The sequence below is a fragment of the Rhizopus microsporus genome, assembly GCF_002708625.1.
Source record: "Rhizopus microsporus ATCC 52813 unplaced genomic scaffold scaffold_5, whole genome shotgun sequence".
Taxonomy (NCBI): Eukaryota; Fungi; Mucoromycota; class Mucoromycetes; order Mucorales; family Rhizopodaceae; genus Rhizopus; species Rhizopus microsporus.
Window position 1 is genome coordinate 410,750 of NW_019671920.1, and position 16,168 is coordinate 426,917.

At 39.4% G+C, this 16,168-nt stretch overlaps 7 protein-coding genes across 7 annotated transcripts; 3 read left to right on the forward strand and 4 right to left on the reverse strand.

Annotated features, from left to right (window-relative positions):
* Positions 1–1,372: 1,372 nt before the first annotated feature.
* RHIMIDRAFT_277915 (uncharacterized protein) lies at positions 1,373–1,763 on the forward strand (the record flags this gene model as incomplete). Its single annotated transcript, XM_023612710.1, has 1 exon — positions 1,373–1,763. Exon 1 carries the CDS (start codon positions 1,598–1,600, stop codon positions 1,760–1,762), a length of 165 nt encoding a protein of 54 aa, XP_023467717.1. The 5' UTR covers positions 1,373–1,597.
* Positions 1,764–5,140: 3,377 nt separating this feature from the next.
* On the reverse strand, positions 5,141–5,990 carry RHIMIDRAFT_190469 (P-loop containing nucleoside triphosphate hydrolase protein; the record flags this gene model as incomplete). Its single annotated transcript, XM_023605930.1, has 2 exons — positions 5,141–5,518; positions 5,568–5,990. Coding segments are annotated over 2 exons (801 nt in total), but the record flags the coding sequence as incomplete, so codon positions are not given.
* Positions 5,991–6,594: 604 nt separating this feature from the next.
* On the reverse strand, positions 6,595–7,154 carry RHIMIDRAFT_277922 (uncharacterized protein). Its single transcript, XM_023612711.1, has one exon. The coding sequence runs from the start codon at positions 7,014–7,016 to the stop codon at positions 6,846–6,848; it is 171 nt and encodes a 56-aa protein (XP_023467719.1). The 5' UTR covers positions 7,017–7,154; the 3' UTR covers positions 6,595–6,845.
* A 1,278-nt stretch (positions 7,155–8,432) lies between these two features.
* On the reverse strand, positions 8,433–9,666 carry RHIMIDRAFT_113098 (uncharacterized protein). The gene is made up of 4 exons (XM_023605273.1): positions 9,437–9,666; positions 9,304–9,382; positions 8,924–9,251; positions 8,433–8,870 (listed from the first exon to the last, which is right to left on the reverse strand). Exons 1-4 carry the CDS (start codon positions 9,502–9,504, stop codon positions 8,578–8,580), a joined length of 768 nt encoding a protein of 255 aa, XP_023467720.1. The 5' UTR covers positions 9,505–9,666; the 3' UTR covers positions 8,433–8,577.
* A 1,823-nt stretch (positions 9,667–11,489) lies between these two features.
* Positions 11,490–12,748, forward strand: RHIMIDRAFT_113122 (uncharacterized protein). Its single transcript, XM_023605274.1, has 5 exons — positions 11,490–11,886; positions 11,935–12,177; positions 12,232–12,282; positions 12,338–12,409; positions 12,462–12,748. Exons 1-5 carry the CDS (start codon positions 11,714–11,716, stop codon positions 12,610–12,612), a joined length of 690 nt encoding a protein of 229 aa, XP_023467721.1. The 5' UTR covers positions 11,490–11,713; the 3' UTR covers positions 12,613–12,748.
* Positions 12,749–12,884: 136 nt separating this feature from the next.
* On the reverse strand, positions 12,885–14,906 carry RHIMIDRAFT_250189 (uncharacterized protein; the record flags this gene model as incomplete). The annotated part of the gene is made up of 6 exons (XM_023610703.1): positions 12,885–12,971; positions 13,029–13,175; positions 13,223–13,667; positions 13,714–14,531; positions 14,590–14,816; positions 14,879–14,906. 6 exons carry the CDS (start codon positions 14,904–14,906, stop codon positions 12,885–12,887), a joined length of 1,752 nt encoding a protein of 583 aa, XP_023467722.1.
* A 124-nt stretch (positions 14,907–15,030) lies between these two features.
* Positions 15,031–16,083, forward strand: RHIMIDRAFT_236009 (uncharacterized protein; the record flags this gene model as incomplete). Its single annotated transcript, XM_023608463.1, has 3 exons — positions 15,031–15,170; positions 15,217–15,638; positions 15,704–16,083. The coding sequence occupies 3 exons, from the start codon at positions 15,031–15,033 to the stop codon at positions 16,081–16,083; spliced, it is 942 nt and encodes a 313-aa protein (XP_023467723.1).
* Between the last annotated feature and the right edge of the window lie 85 nt (positions 16,084–16,168).

Genomic DNA, 16,168 nt, shown 5'->3' on the forward strand with positions numbered 1-16,168 from the left:
GAATGGACTAATTTATAAGCTAAAAAATAGATAGAATACTCCTAACAGGCATGTTTTCTCTTCCCCCTTATTATTTTTATACATTTAAATGATCTCTCTTTCATTCTCTGTAAAAAACAGCATAATTGTTTTTTATTTGCATAAGAAGCTTTATATAGTAATTACACAAGATATATTTATTTATAATAGCTAATTACACAAAATCTACATCTCATTCAGCATTTGCGTCCTTATTCATCGCAAAGAATGAAGTACTTAAGCTTATGGCAGCTCGATGACGCGCAAAAACCAGCATAGCGAGTTGGAAGCGGCTAGTTGCACAAAATATGTACTGGAATAAGAAAAAATATGCAACATTACAAGGTTTGGCTGCTTTTTTTTTTTTTTTGTTACTCTTTCTGGTTGAACATAACACCTGCGCGACAAGCATTTGGTTCCTGAAAATGCATGAGTTTTCTTTCCTTTCTCATATTATTGAACGTTTCTTTCTTTTGATTCAAATTCGCCTTCTAACATTGCATTGCATCTACCTTCTTTTTGTCGCTCAATAGAACAATAGACAACAACACTTATAGAGCAACCATATGATTCTCCTGTGTTGCAGCATTGCCAACAGATTCCCGCTATCGAATCTGCCAAACATGCAGAGAAAGAGTTGCGGCTTCATGTCGTAAACGTCAAGCTGAACAAGAAGAGCAGGAAGTCAGCCCAGTGGAACGTAGGGGAATTCCTAGTGTAGAACCTTTTCAAACCATTCCTGCTGCTTATATTTCTCAGTTATACCTTTTACGGCCAGTAGATCTGGAAAGAGTAAAAAAGGAGTGTCCACGCTGCCATGCCCTGCACTGGGTAAACGAAAGGCAAGAGGCATCTTCGTCAAGAATCCCTCACTGGGAATCATGCTGTAGGCGGGGATCAGTCCAGTTACAGCTCTTGACTGACCCGCCTGAGTATTCGAAGGACTTGCTTATACGCATAGGCTCCCAAGGAAGGCACTTTAAGGTCAACATTTGTTTACTTCATTAGACTGTGATATGTTTTCTGCTCGGGATTCTGATACCACTAACAATAGCAAAAGAGGATTGAATGCATTTCAAATCCACGGCGCGCTTTGTCATCGTCAGGGGCTACTTATTCCTTATGGCGGCAGCGAACCATCTTTTGTCCAACTTTACGTATATAACTCATCTTATACTGCACAAAGAAGATCCGAAAGAAACGAAAACCTTAATTCCCCTAGATCGTAGCAGAGCTTTCTACTATGCTTTCTCATCGTAACCCCTTTCTCACGCAAATATCACCATGCACATGAGACTCTAAGCAGATAAGAAAATACAAATACAAACAGAGATTTGAGCAGTAACGCCAATGACCATAATGAAAGCAATTCGCGATACGTTATTACCAATCCTTCAATAAAAATTGGGTTCATTGAAGGAGGTAACAGACGCACTCACAGCCTTCCCACAATGGAGGAAGTTGCTGCTGTCATATCTATTGAGTATAGCGATAGAAGCTTCAGAGATATTATACTTAAGAAGAAGTGGTTGTAAAAACAGCATATGTCATGGCAGTACTCTCAAAAAATCAGTCAACAATGCTGCATACATCTCACCCACTACGTCCTTTTATTTCCTCATGGAACTTATGGATGGTCATTGGTGCCTGCGGCTCTCTCTCTTTACCAACAGCCACAGTTACTCTTTCTGCTGCTACTACGGTCGTTGAAAATGGAACTCGTGTAGAGCTGAATCTATCGTAACTATATGATTTGTTATGCCTTCATCAATCTGGTCAATTCAGTTCAAATATCCCAGCTTCTTAGTATCTAAAGGTACACAATACAATCTCATCGTACTCTTACTTTATCTGATGCTAACTTTTAATATAAATACTATAATTACAAATGAAACCTATATTTTAACACACATTTTTAATCTTTTCTAGTTCAATTGCCCACTGTCTTCGTAGATCATCTATACTACTTGAGGAGTATCTATTCTTGTTTGGACTTGGGCTCAGCTTCTTTTTAGCTTGAGAAGCTTGGGTATGACCAGAAGAGAGTCTATCAAACACATTGTTGACAGCAGCCGATCTTCTCAGTTCATAAGAGTTTGTTGGGGATGACTTCTTTCTCATCATCATGAATTCCTGCCCAAGGTCTGGATTTGAGTAACGATGAGCTAGTAATTCTTGCTGGCTGGCCATTTCCCTTAAAAGGGATCGTCTTCTCTGCATCAGAGGTGAAGGGGCTGTGGGCGGCTGTTGAAAGGAAAAGGCGCGACGGCGATTCTGTTGAGATGGTGATTCGATCATCTTGGGAGGAGCAGGAGGAAGCGAAGTTGCATGGGTGAGACTGTACATGCTATCGGATTGAATCGACAGTCGACGTCTTGGTTCACTGGAAATCATAAATTGTTGCAAGAACTGCTCGGGAGAAGAAGATGAATTGCGACGACCAGCCAGAGGTGACGCAGACGGCTTCATCGGAGCACCTGGTCGTTGCTGTAGTGGGAGAGAAGGTCGACGTTGGAGATAAGGACTGAGTTCAGCTTCTGCCAATGTTGAAGGTGTCGGTTGACGAGGTGGGCGTAACTCTCCCATGCCTTCGTTATAAATTTTGTGAAACAAGGTTTCCACATGTTGATGATGGTCCTCCGGTAAGACATCAATGGCCGAATCTGCATCACTGCTATCTTCGGAATAGTGAGACAATTTCGAAAATGCAGAGTGGGTGGAGGTACGGCGACGGTGAAGTTGTTTCAATCTCTTTTCGTAATCGTCAGTTGCATCAAGAGCAGTCTTCTTCATGACAATCAGCGTACGACGCAAATCTTCGGTTGTCTTTTCGTACTGTTGAATAGCCATTTTGTTTTGGGCCTCATCCATACGAAGGGTGACAATATCGTCCAGGGTGGCTTCCATGACACATCGGAACTCATCAATATCCATTGACCTCAAGATCTTGGACATCATTTCAATACACTGTTCGGGAGTTGCACTTGGAGGTAGACTAAATCGTTCTTCGAGTGCGTCCATGTCTTGCCAGTCGTCATTATCCTCTTGTTGTCTAGGCTTGGCAGCAAAGGTGACACGTTTTTCGATAGGTTTACTTGAGATATCAACGATATCGTCGTCATCTTGCAGAACGTCAGCAGCGACGATGTTATTGATAGCATGGATACGAGCATTGATATATGAGATCTCAGCTTCGATCATTTCAATATTTTCATCAATGACCTGTCTGAAAGCACGATCGATAGGAATCATGTCTTTATCTTCGCCTTGTAACAAGTGTTCACGTTCAGAGATGTATTCTTCCTTCTTTTGAGCGAGATCATTGCGCTTAGAGATCAGCTGTCGTAGTTCCTCAGCAGCTTGTTTGCTCTGAATATATTGAGACAATGCTTGATCGAGCAACAACTTCTTTTTAGCAGCGCGCACTTGAGGAGGAATACGATGATGCTTTGCGACATTGGCAGCTGAAGCTGTGTTAGAAGTACGGTGACGTCTTCCAGCACCACTTCGACGTAACTGACCCAAGTCGAGTAAGGAACTAAAGTTGGCAAGAAGTTTGTCATCCAAGACACCGCCTTCACGGACAGCCTTTTTGAGGATATTGACCAAGGACTTGAGCTTCTCAGCTGTGACGAGAGATTCATCTGTCTTTTTCTGAAGGACCATTTGAAGTTGCTTGGCTTCTCTTTCCAACTTGCGTTTTGTTTCAGCATCACGTTGCTGACGACGACGCAGCTGCTGAATTTCACGTTCGTGTGAGCTTAACTTCTCCTTGACACGCTCGGCTTCTTCTTTCATACGCTTGATCATTCGACGCTTTTCGATCTTGAGTGTCTCGACATTAACACGGAGAGCACGGAGCATGCTCTCGTTCTGGTTACGCGCAGATTGAATTGAGCTTGTTGTTTGAGAATATTTGCGACGAAGATCGGCAAGCTGTGTCATCAGGTTCTTCATCTTGGCTTCGTATGCATGGCGAATATCGTTCATGCTTTGTTGTTGAGCGACATCTTGACGTTGAGCAACTTCTTGACGGAGCACGAGAATTTCGTCACGTAAAGAATAGATCTTTTGTTCAAACTTCTTGCGCATGTCAATGTATTCAAGCTCGGTCTTCTCAAGCTGGTTTACCAGGGACTCATTCACTTGGATGTCAGATTGGATTTGATCGAGCATACGATGGAACTGTGGGTTGAATTCAGAAAAGTCAGTATCGTCCGTCAAAAAGGTATCGGCTGATGGCATGCGAGAACGATAAGAGGGTAATAGCTTAGGCTATGAGATGGTTAATATGTCTTTCTTTAGGGTATCTTTTTTTTCCTTACCTGATCGGCTGTTAATTCTTCAAGGTCGTCAAAGAGAGTTTCATCTGATTGAAGACGAATGAATAGTTCATCGTCAGCCAGGAGGTCGCATTCATAATCTAGAGTATCTTCTGGTGTTCTCATCTAAAGAAAAGATGAGTACTTGTGACATAAGATAGGCATTTTTTTTTTACCTTGAACTCATCCAGTACTTTCAAGGCCTTATCAATTTGACTCTTTGCATTCAGAATGGAGTGTTTTGCGTCGACTCGGAGACCACAGGACTCTGAGGTCTGAATAGAGCCTAGTGTTTCCTTGAGCCATGCTTCGATATCTTCATCCTCGCTACTGCTAGCCATCTTGGTATTCTCAGATTGTTTATGTGGTACTTTGGAGCGCCTTGTGGACTTGAAAGTAATATTCTTGGCAGTTGTGGTGGTTGTACTGCCATTAATGGTTCTTCTCTTTTTGGTATGACCAGCCGACCTGCGCTTACTTATCGTATGTGATACATGTGGACTCATGCCTGACACAGCGTCCATAAGTGGGGCACGCACAGACTCGGAGAAGGCCAACCGCTCTTGTGTATCAGCGAGTTCGTTACGTAAGTCCTGGATTGTCTTTTGATATTGTGCAATCATGGGGGAACTTTCAAAGTCACCTGACGATAGCTCACGTTCCATCAGAAGTGTGTCTCGTTCGGCCGTCAATCGAACAATGTCATCTGACATTGACTGTATCCGTGACTTGAGCCGGTCAATTTCTTCTTGATGACCCAGCAGGTTGCCCACCAACCCGCCAGTGCCTGTTTTAGATGCTTTGAGTGCCTGTAGTTCCATAGTCAGACGCGCGACCTGAGACCGAAGTTGGTTGACTTGGACAGAAGAACCAACAAATTCCTGGTTGATGACTACTTTATTTTTGATATTTCGTGCACGGTTGGCGTATTTGAGTGTACTCAGTGTCTCTGGAAAATTGGTATCGGATGGCGACACGCATGCCATCATCAGAGTCTGAGAGTTACCGCCAAGTGAGTCTTGTAAAAGTCGAGTGAGCTTAGAATCACGGTAGGGCACGTGAGATGATTTTCTAGACTCATCGCCTAGAGCACTGATGACGTTGCCAAGTGCAAGTAGGCCAGAGTTAATAGAGATACCTTCTCTAGCGCGATCGCCTTGAGCATTGGTTCGTTTTAGCTAAGAGAATATAAGAATAAGGGAATATGACGAATTTATGTAATGTTACCCTTTCGGAGCCAGCAAGATCGACAAAATGAAATTTACTGACAATCACTTGTTCCTCATTTTGCTCTTGCAGTGGCTTTTGCTTCAATATGACAGAAAAGATAGCGTGTGATCGAGAGGAAACGGAGTTCATATCGGTTGATCCGGTTGTGCGACCGAGTGATCCTTTGATCAAATTCTTGACGAGATCCTCAGGTGTCTGGCAGACTTCCTCACGAACACCAGCCCAATAGATATTTCCATTAACGTCTTCACGAATTTGAACGTCGCATTTTTTTGATTTGGAAGGGTTAAGTAAATCGACAAGGTCTTCGTTGTAAAGTTCTAGAAAAGATACTAGCACTTGGTAGTCGATAGGTTCTGTCTGCTTCTTTTTTTCTAATCGCTGAAACAAGTCATGAATGAATCTAGGGACAATACCTAAGGGAAAAGAGTGTGATTTTCAACAAGTGTTTCATGTTTCATATTTGTTTATGTTTACCTTGATGTTCTGAGTCGATATGTTCTTCTAAGGCTGTGCCCATGCTGTAGGTTTTACCAGATCCTGTTTGACTAAATAAAGAATTTATTAATTTAGTGATCTACAACAACTGTATAAACACAAGTATTACCCATAGGCTAATATTGTTGCGTTAAACCTAAAGAATATTAGTGCTGTGAAGAAAGTATAAGGTTCTGTTGAGTTACCCATCTACAAATTTTTCTACTAAAGGTACGACAGACGTATTATAAATATTCTCCTGTTTCGTATTTGTATCAAACACATAATCATATGTAAATGAATGATCCTTTCCGATAAGTATTTGTGGTTGATGTGGTATAAAAGATATACATTCTGTACAATTTGATAGTTGTTCTTTTTGTGTTAAAGGGCGTACACGTAATGCCACTCTACATAAAATAAATTGTATTATAAACTGGCGAATAAACAAAATAACTAAAAAGTTATACCTAACAGCTGTTGAAGTCATATTATTTTACAATAAAAAAAAAAAAAAGAAAAAAAAAGGGGGGAGAAAAAGAGAGTAAAAAAAAAATAAATAAATAAATAAACCTTAATATCCGTTTCATCATCTCCCAATCTCTCTCTATTTTGATGGCCTGACGAGGTTGCATAAATCCGTTCGTGGGGACTGTCGCTCTTTTAATAGAATACACAACCCACAGACATTCCGAGATGTCAATATATATTTGGGTTAGAAGACAAGGATAAAATTTTTTTATTCTGCGTAACAATGATCATTCTGTAGACGGTATTACTATAAAATGGGTGTCCGGATTAGGTAGAAGAAAACGCTTTAGCCACCCTTGAAGGTACGCAAATACCAGTAACGCAAGACAGGTTAGAGCAACAGTCATCTCCAGACCGACAGTTCTTTAAAAGGGATGTACAATGTTGGAATGAACTACTGATCATTACCATGACGACTATCAATACTAATTTGCTCATTATTAAAATAATAAAAAAAAGAAAAGAGAGAAATGAAAAAAGGAGAGGGGGTAATGTCAAATTGTTGTTTGCCCCTGATTCATTTTGATTGTCAAGGTAAACCTCTTACTCCTTATTTTTTTCTTCTTTAAAAACAGGTTTTTCTTTTTCTTTATTTTGATAAGCTATCATTGGCTAATGCGGTTTCCACATTCCTAATCAAATTTGTAACAAACAAAAAAAAGTAACCTCAGAGAGGTTAGAAAGATATCATCGGGTCAAATCTGTAGTCACCCCTATTTGCCACCTCCCCCTGAGCTTATTTTTAAATGGGTCCAAAAATAACACAAGGAAACAATTTTGATTGGTTAGCTTATTTCCCTAAATCTTCAAATAGCTGTCTTTCACTCAATTCTTGGCCACTTCTAATGTACTCAAATTTACCCAACAATACCAAGCCAATCTCTATCTATTTCATAATATCCAGAAGCCATAACCACTTGGAGAATACGTGAATCACTGCCAAGGCCTATCTCGTAAACAAGAACTTTTTTCTGCCAAAGATTATGCAAGTGTATCTGATCGTCAATATATAAAAATCATTAATATATCTATATAGGGTCCCCAAAGGAAGAAACGATTGACAACTTTGTCAAATATCTGAAAGACTAGTTCCTGAAATCTGAAGCAAAGCTTGGTAACTTCATTTTTCAAAAGCTTTCTTCAAACATGAGGGTGTTTTTGATGTTAACAGAGCTTTTCAACCGTAAGAAGTGAACGATACATCAAATGGAGACAGTATAAAGTGTGAAATTCATAATGAATTCAAATAATGAGAGGAAAGAAAAAGAGATTTCTTTTTATCAAGACACAGTTGCCAAAACGATGGCTCTGATCGTTTTCGTTCAGATGATTTCATGAGCTATATCAAATATAATCTTTTAACAGCAAACTGCAACCTGAGCATTTATAAAACCGTCGTTTGGACCCTGTGAAGCCGCTGATTAGGCACAGCCAAATCGTAAGTTGGTGTGTCACAAAACCGACATCAGTTTTTTGAGCACAGTACTGGCGTCACCGCACGTCGGCATCTCGTTCTTTTATAGTAAAAAAAAGCTTTTTTTATTTATACAAATAATGTGCGCACATTCTTTGTTTATTTCATTTTGTTGTAAACAATGAAAAGATAGTCTCTTTAGTGTCTAATAGGCACACATTTATGTTCTATTGGGTTACAAATAGAACCAGGGCAGCATCGTTCAAGATCTTGACCACAGGGTGAGCCCTTGGGCTGGCAGGCAGCTGAGATGATAACAGGCAGGGCAAGTAAAGTGACCAAGGAAATAAATTTCATCAAAATAAAGAGAGAGAGAAAAAGAGCTGCCTCATATTCATTTATGTGTTTTGCTATCACACAACCCGTTACATTATATAAATTGTAAAGAGCAAAAAGGAAAATGGACCTTTATATGGCAGTACTGTGTTCATCTGCACAAAAATATGCATAGATCGGTGATGCTTCATGTAATATTACATCATATTGGCAGGACACAGCAAAATTCACTCTTTATTGTAATCTTCATTAAAACTGAAACTCGCGCGATGCATACTTTTCTGCAGCCTCTTGAGCCTCGCGAGTTGCCTTTTCTTTTTGATCGCCGGACCAGTTGTGCTCTTCAGCAAGTTTGACTACTTCAGCAGCAGCTAATGCAGCCACACTCTGCTTGATGAATGCATGCGACATGGGTTCGCCTTGGCGAGCTTGATGACGAGCGTATGCCTTGACAGCTTCGAATGCAGCCGCACCAGCAATCAATTGGTGGGAGAGGTGTGCCTTTCGGCCTTCGTTGTAGACCTCATTATGAGCTCGAGAGGCTATGATGTATTAGCCAATCAAAATAAACTTTATGTTTCTTAGCTATCTTTACCGTCTTCATAGGATGGATAGGGATTACCACCATATTGGCTATCAGGTTGGCCATAACCGTAAGATTGTCCGCTAGGAGGAGGATAATAAGGGTAGTTTTGGCCTTGTTGCTGCTGAGGGTACTGTGGATAACCGGGTGGTTGTTGAGATTGGGGGTACTGAGGATAGCCTTGTTGTTGTTGGGGATAGTCAGGTGGAGGGTAATAAGGAACTTGGCCATCACCATGTTGAGGTTCGCCTACAGGGACAATAGTCCACTTTTGGTTATGATTATCGGAATCTTTTCGCTTATACAAAATGATACGAGTGCCTTCCTTGTTTCCACCACCCTATGAAAAGCGTATTAGCAGGAAGAGTGGACCTCGGCGTTGTCACGTGTACCCTAATATCCATCACCAAACGAGGGTCAGCCAAGCAGTAAACAAAGCCATCACGGTAACCAAATCGTTGGTTATGTGCCCTGTGATAGATAAACATTGAATACAACATGCTTATGATACCACGCTACTCTTACATTGTCATCTTTCTAGAATATTGTACAATTGCTGTATCCGACTTGAGGTCGCCTCCACGGACATCCATAACTTAAAATATCAGGTAAGCATCAAGCCCGTGCGTTATCACGTCATTCTTACCTAAACCGGATCGTTTATTGATCAAAAAACCATCTTCGGCGCGCCAAAGCTATTGTAGCGGAAAAACGGTTAGTATATACTATTCTTATTTCATGCCAAGCAAAGGCCTAGTTTACCTGGTTATCGTTATCATCACCTGCTTTCTAGACATAATATAAGTGTCTATACGTGTAAAAGTCTGTATGCTCTTACCTGTGGCCAAATGATAATGTTGGAGTCATCCTATTATTATAATGGATAAATGTATGCGTTTTCTTGTCGTGTATGAGTATTCATCTCTTACGGTCGTTTCACCCATATAGACATCCATGACTTGTCCATTTGCTTGAGACTTTATAAAGAAATATTGGCCGTCGGGGAATCCGTGCATTATTTGATAAGTTTGTGAGAAAGAAGTGTGAACAAATGGACCTTTATTCCGTTTATTCTTTTATATGCATTCTGTGTTTGGATACAGTGTTTGAAATTGAATTTCAACTTGTATATTATTGGATAGTTGATATTAAAATAAACAGCTGCGATAAATTGATGACAGGACATAAACTGACTGTCAGTTGTGTATGTGTTTTGAGTTTTTCATTTAGCCACCAAGAATCATACACATGTATAAATATATATGTAGCGTGTATGCAGTCATAGTTTCATATATACATACATATATACAGCACGGTTCCAGTTAATAGGTTACTCTTCACAAGAAGACTCCTGAGCCTAAAATATACACACATTTGAAGCCAATAGCAACTACACTTTAGTTGATTATCAGTCTTTTCTCTATTATTTAAAGGCAACATGTAATAATACATAACATTCGCTTGATATTTTTGATAGAAGAGAACAAATTTGTATATGTGGTCAACACTTGTAAATAACATGTAACTAAGATACTAGTCATTTTCATTCTTTTGCTTCTTGTAGGCTGTCTTTTGTCATCATTTGTTGTCTCATTTTGTTGTCTGAAATTATCAATGTGCGAATAATTTGTGAACAAAGTGTATGCTGGAATATACCTGATGGTAAGCCAAAACCCTGCCCCAGGCATCCTAGCCAACCACTCACGAAGGCCCATTCCGTTCACTGCCTAAATATGCATGCTCACCTCCAAATGTCACACACCGTTACAAACTCTCTGCCCCCCCTTTTTTTTTTAAAAAAAAAAAACTACTACCGACTCGCAAACTGCGTTCTTTCTCTCGTCGGCCCCTTATGTGTACCATCCTTTATGAGCTTGATCACCTATGTCACGAACAAGATGTGTCACATCCACCACCTGACTTAAGACAAAGGTCTCTTTATTGGCTTCCAACTCCTCTTCTATCCTCTCAGCATCTGTTGATCTAATCTTTTTTCGTTCCCTTCTTACTCGATTTCCTTCACTTTCTACCTTCCTCCCCCCTTCGATCCCAAAAGGATTTTTAGACTTCATGGACCTTTTTTGATATGGCCCAAACGGGACGAAATTCTATTGCTTCAATGCGCTCATAGTGGCCTTTTATTTTCTTTGTTTAATTGTATGCTGAATAACAAAGGCCGTTACCATAGAAAGAAATCAAAGTCACAATTAAGCGATCTCTGTTATGTTCATGTTCAAGTTTGCACAGTCAAAACTTCCCTTTTTATCTCCTTTTCACTCACTTTCTCTGTTTCTATTCAATGACCTACATTTGTACAATATGTATTTCCGATCTTAATTCTAATGTGCCTGTAGCTGTATCTTGTGGTCATTTATTTCACAGGACTTGGTAATGGAATACACACATTCTTGATTTTATTAAACAACTTACTGTGAGTAGTATTGAAACATGGATGTCAAGTCATTCTGCTGGTGGATCACGTCGTAACGCATCTAGCTGTCCTTTGTGTAAAAAGCCCATTTCCAAAAAGGATATCTCTGGTCCACTATTCTTCTCAACTAATGAAAGTGTTGAACCCGAACCACCAACGTCTGTGCAGGATAAACTGAAAATTGAAGAACTAGAAGAAAGTAAAAAACAGCTATTGAACCATCTTAATGAAATGGCCCATAGCTTGGTTTTAACAAATGAAAAGCTATCTCAAGCACAAACGGAGATAAGACAACAGGAGACTGTAAAGGAAAAATATCAATCGACTGTAAGATATCTTAAGCAATTGAAGAGGTATGTCTCATTTTTAATATGTGTGCAGTCAACCTTTGGCTTATTTGTGCCTTTAATAGAGTTGCTGATATCGATGACTATCTATCTCAGCCTACAACACAAGCCTATCTTGGTACACTTTCTAGACTACCTCGACCTGAATTGGTTGTTGCTATTGGTGGATTGAAAGCAAGATGTGTACAGTTGGCAAAGTAAGCTGATGGTTAGTGTTTGTTTCCGATCTAACGCTCCCTGTTTAGCGAAAGAGATATTGCTGTAAAAAAAGTAGATAGATTCAAAAGAAAAGAAGAAGAGCTGACAGAAAAAGTAAAGGCGCTATCAAAGAAGTTGGCAAGACTAAAGGCTAAAAGCAAGAACATCAATAAACCATACGATACAAGCGACCTTTTAAGACATGATCAACCTTCTACTTCCCGAGACATAATCGTGCTAGACTCTGATGATAATAATGGCGATACTGACGACGATAATGAAAATAAGCCGTATGTTGTTAGGGCGATGTTTATTATTTAATCTAATCTCTTTTTTTCTCCTAGTATAATAGGAAGTAGCAGCAATCGACCTATGTTTAGTACACCAATAGATGAGTAAGTTATTTATTATCTCGTTTTAATCCAATTGAATTGACTTATTTATATATAGAGAGTTATGCTCATCCTCGGATGATAGCGATGGAGATAACCTATTATATACTGTTGCAGACAACGCCAGAAGGTACATACCTGTGATTATGCCCTTTAGTTGATACTTACCGTTGCTTTTTCAGACTTCCTGGAACAGCAAGGATAATGGATAATAGCGATGATGACGATGGTAATGACAACCAAGAAGTCGATAGTCCCAGGCTTGGACAGAAACGACCAACACATCATAACAACGACATGAACAAGAGAATGAGAACGGAAAGTGTCTTGTAAATGAAAAAGTATATCATGAACTATAGGAAATCCCTTCTCAACTAGAACAAAAAGTGCATTTACAATATTCTCAAAAGTATATACATTTGTATACCTTAGTCACATCATCCTCTCCATTAAGAGCTTCTGTAAATAAATTACGCCCATTTTACCCATATCAGTAGGTTTAACATACATCCTGTTGAATAAGTTTACATGAAATGATCAATCCTATGCAAGGTAACTACATGAAAAGAAATAAAAAAATATGGATTAGAAACAAGGTGTATTTATTACAATCGTCTAATCTTTCTTTCTATCTCAAAGATGAGTGCTCTCCACAGCTTCATTACGAATACTAATGCATCTTCTTCTAGAGCCTACATATAAAGATAGTCAATATATCTTTTATTATATGGTATTTTCTTTATATATACCCCTTCTAGTTCATTCACAAGCTCATCAGGGCCTTTCTTTTCTCTTATGAACTTGAGAACAAAATTCACTAGGTCCTCTTCTTCCATTCCCAATATTTCATATATCTTTTTAGATACAAATGGACGTAACTTTTGTTCGATAAGAGGCTAACATCGCAAGTTAGATGACATGATTTGAGAATAATATCACTCACCTCATCCAATTCTTCCCATCTAACCCGATAGCTCCATAGTTCATTCTGTGAGCTAGGTATAGAATCAATTAGCTTCTTGAGTCTTGCTGTTCTTTCTTCAACTGTCATTTCTTCATCATCAGAGTACTGTCGGCTGTCTATATCGCTATAGTCTAAAGGTACAAGCACACGGCGTTTTTTCTTGCTTTCTTCTTCTTCTTCTTCATCAACACCACCCAGCGTGTTTCGTTTAATTGAAATGTTAAAGTTAAGTTTTGTAGTTTTCACTGCAATCTTTCCATCTTCTCCTTCTCTGTTCAATATTTTGCTTTCTTTTCTTATACGCTCTTCTTCTTCCTGACGGCGTTTCTCTTCTTCTATTTCTTGTTGTTCTCTTCGCTTATCCTCTTCATCGCGCTCATGCTCTCTTCTACGAACATTTTCTCGCATCTTTCTCCATCGAGATCTGAGAAATGGTCAGTAATGACTAGAGAACAATCTGCTGCTCTTACCTATCTGAATAATATGGCTCTTCTCCTTTTTCCATCTCAACTTCGTCATCCCAATTAGCCAATCGCTCTAGCCAATAAGCTCTGTCTTTAACCAACCTTTCTTCTTCCTCTTTCTCTCTCTTCATATCCTTTTCATAATCACGAAGTTGAGCATTCTGCCTATTCTCGAACCGTTTCTCTCTGTGACGATAGGCGTTCTCAACATCACGTTCATGCTTCTCTCTTCGTCTTCTTTCAATTTCTTCATCCGTCATCGCCAATTCTTTCTCATCCACAGAGCCTTTGACAAAGTCTCTTCTTCTCTCAGTTGAGCTTCTACGTCTTCTTTCTGTACGTTTATCTTGGTCCTTTTGAGCGGCGCGTTCCTTAAACATGGCCAAGTCTCTTGCGAGAGAATCCTGTTCGTTATTTTGTGTTGTTTCTGTTGAATGTCCTTCTGGTGTTAATTGTTCTGATGATAGGGTGGCTGTATCTCCTTCAGCAGGTGATAATCCCTTTGATATAGCTGCAACGTACTTCAAGACTGTACGATATTTTTCAAGATCGATTTCTTTGTCTTGCTCCTCTGTCGTTTGCTTAGATGAATGCTGATAGTTTTCCAAATAGCTTCGTACATTGTCATCTGCTTTTACAATCAATTTCTTTTCGATCTGACTGCCGTCGGTTGCTTTCAAAGTGACACCATCGGTTTTTTCGCCTCCAATGACTCTTAGTGCACATAAAGAACTATCAGGATCTTCATAAGTTGCGAACCCAAAACCTTTAGGATTTCCGGAGGCGTCTTTGGCACGCTTCCAATGCTTTAGTGTACCACAGGTCTATCAATGCAACAATTAGGTTTTTAATGAAAACAAAACATTTTAGTATTTTTTTTACTTGTAATATCTTTTCTATCCATTCATCACTAATGCCTGGAGCAATGGCTCCTACAAATAGAGTATTCAACTTGTCTGCGCTTTCAGGTGCTGTTGTTTGGTTAGGCGGTGGGCGGTAAACCAGATTGTACTGTCCTCCATAGGCTGGCGGTCGAATAGGAGCGGGATATCGTGGAGGAATGGGTGGTTGTCCAAATGCTCCTATTGCTGGTGGAGGAGGACGATAGCCTATATATATAAAGAGAGAGAGAGAGATCAGTTGTGCATCTAGAGTTAATTATTTAGTTTACCATATTGATTGGGTCTATAAGGATCCATTAGAATATGCAAGAAGGAAAAAAGGAATAGATCGCACTCTAGGCACACACCTTAATATTCCCCCCTCTTTTCCCTAAATCAGGCTCAGACAAGCCACTGGCTTTTTTATTTTCTTCATTCTGCTATGGTTCTTCAAATAGAAAGCTTTCCTGACGTGGTGATTGAGCACTTGGCTTATAATCTTGATCCCAAAGACATTGACCAACTTTCATATACCTCCAAAACTCTTTATAAAACATTTCATAACAATAGCCTATGGAAAAGGTAAAAAAAGCAAAAAGAAAGCAACAAAGACTAAAACCTACAATAGTAAAGCAGTACATGACTTTGGTGACCTCTTTGAAATCTATACTATATTCAGTACAGCAGCCACTGGTCTATCTTTAGACCCTGCATTAACCAAAAAATTTCAACATGAGCCCTCCAACTGGCGATCATATTACCTCGAAAAGAACCAACAAAGCGAACAGAACGATTCAGCACTGATAGACCAAGCAGATCAGGAATATGCCAGCGCACAAGCTCACTTGAAAAGCTTTCAGGAAAATGGAGATATGAACATTTTAGCTCTAGTTGCATCGAAAATGATGTGGATCTTGGACGTATTCCCAGCCCATGGAGGATGTTATTATATACTCGGTTTCATTCTCTTTGTGCTCAACAAGCTGGAAGAGGCAATGATTTTGTTACAGATGGGACGTGCTGTTGATCCAACATTCGAGCCATTTGATGGTAAAAAAAAAAAAATGTTAACACTATCCGAGTTGAGTGATTTATCTTGCTGTTCTCTGTAATAGAACTAGAAGAGGAAATCGAACGCATTGTGAATGGATACAAGGGTGAAGAAGAATTACTGACTGAGGATAATCAATTATCAGAGGCATTGAAGCAAGCTCTATTGGAGATATTCAACAAATTTGATAAAGATCAGGATGGCGCGCTTAATTCTAAAGAATTGGATCAATTTATTTTCACAACCAATGGAACACATCCACCACCTGCATTCTTGCGTCAAATGGGCTTAAGATTTGGAGCAAACGCAAAGGGATGGTTGACAAGAGAAGGATTTTTAGCATTTTATTTAGAACAAACTCTTGATGACCCTTCAGAAACTAGAAATGATTTAGGTGTTCATGGATACGATCCTCAATCATTAAGGCAAAAGATGGAGGAATAAACATTGGCTATAAGACACAATTTCCTACAAGAGTCTATAAATTGATTTGAACGACATTCTGTCGTGTAGACACCTTGTTTTTTTT

What these genes read in the sequence shown, in the direction of transcription:
- RHIMIDRAFT_277922 (XM_023612711.1), bottom strand. Translation starts at nt 7,016, where the DNA reads ATGAGCAAATTAGTATTGATAGTCGTCATGGTAATGATCAGTAGTTCA.
- RHIMIDRAFT_113098 (XM_023605273.1), bottom strand. Translation starts at nt 9,504, where the DNA reads ATGGATGTCCGTGGAGGCGACCTCAAGTCGGATACAGCAATTGTACAA. An exon ending in TATTCTAGAAAGATGACAAT is followed by an intron (nt 9,383 to 9,436) that starts GTAAGAGTAGCG and finishes TATCTATCACAG; the next exon opens with GGCACATAACCAACGATTTG. An exon ending in CTATCCATCCTATGAAGACG is followed by an intron (nt 8,871 to 8,923) that starts GTAAAGATAGCT and finishes AATACATCATAG; the next exon opens with CCTCTCGAGCTCATAATGAG.
- RHIMIDRAFT_113122 (XM_023605274.1), top strand. Translation starts at nt 11,714, where the DNA reads ATGTGTGCAGTCAACCTTTGGCTTATTTGTGCCTTTAATAGAGTTGCT. An exon ending in AGATGTGTACAGTTGGCAAA is followed by an intron (nt 11,887 to 11,934) that starts GTAAGCTGATGG and finishes CTCCCTGTTTAG; the next exon opens with CGAAAGAGATATTGCTGTAA. An exon ending in GACGATAATGAAAATAAGCC is followed by an intron (nt 12,178 to 12,231) that starts GTATGTTGTTAG and finishes TTTTTCTCCTAG; the next exon opens with TATAATAGGAAGTAGCAGCA.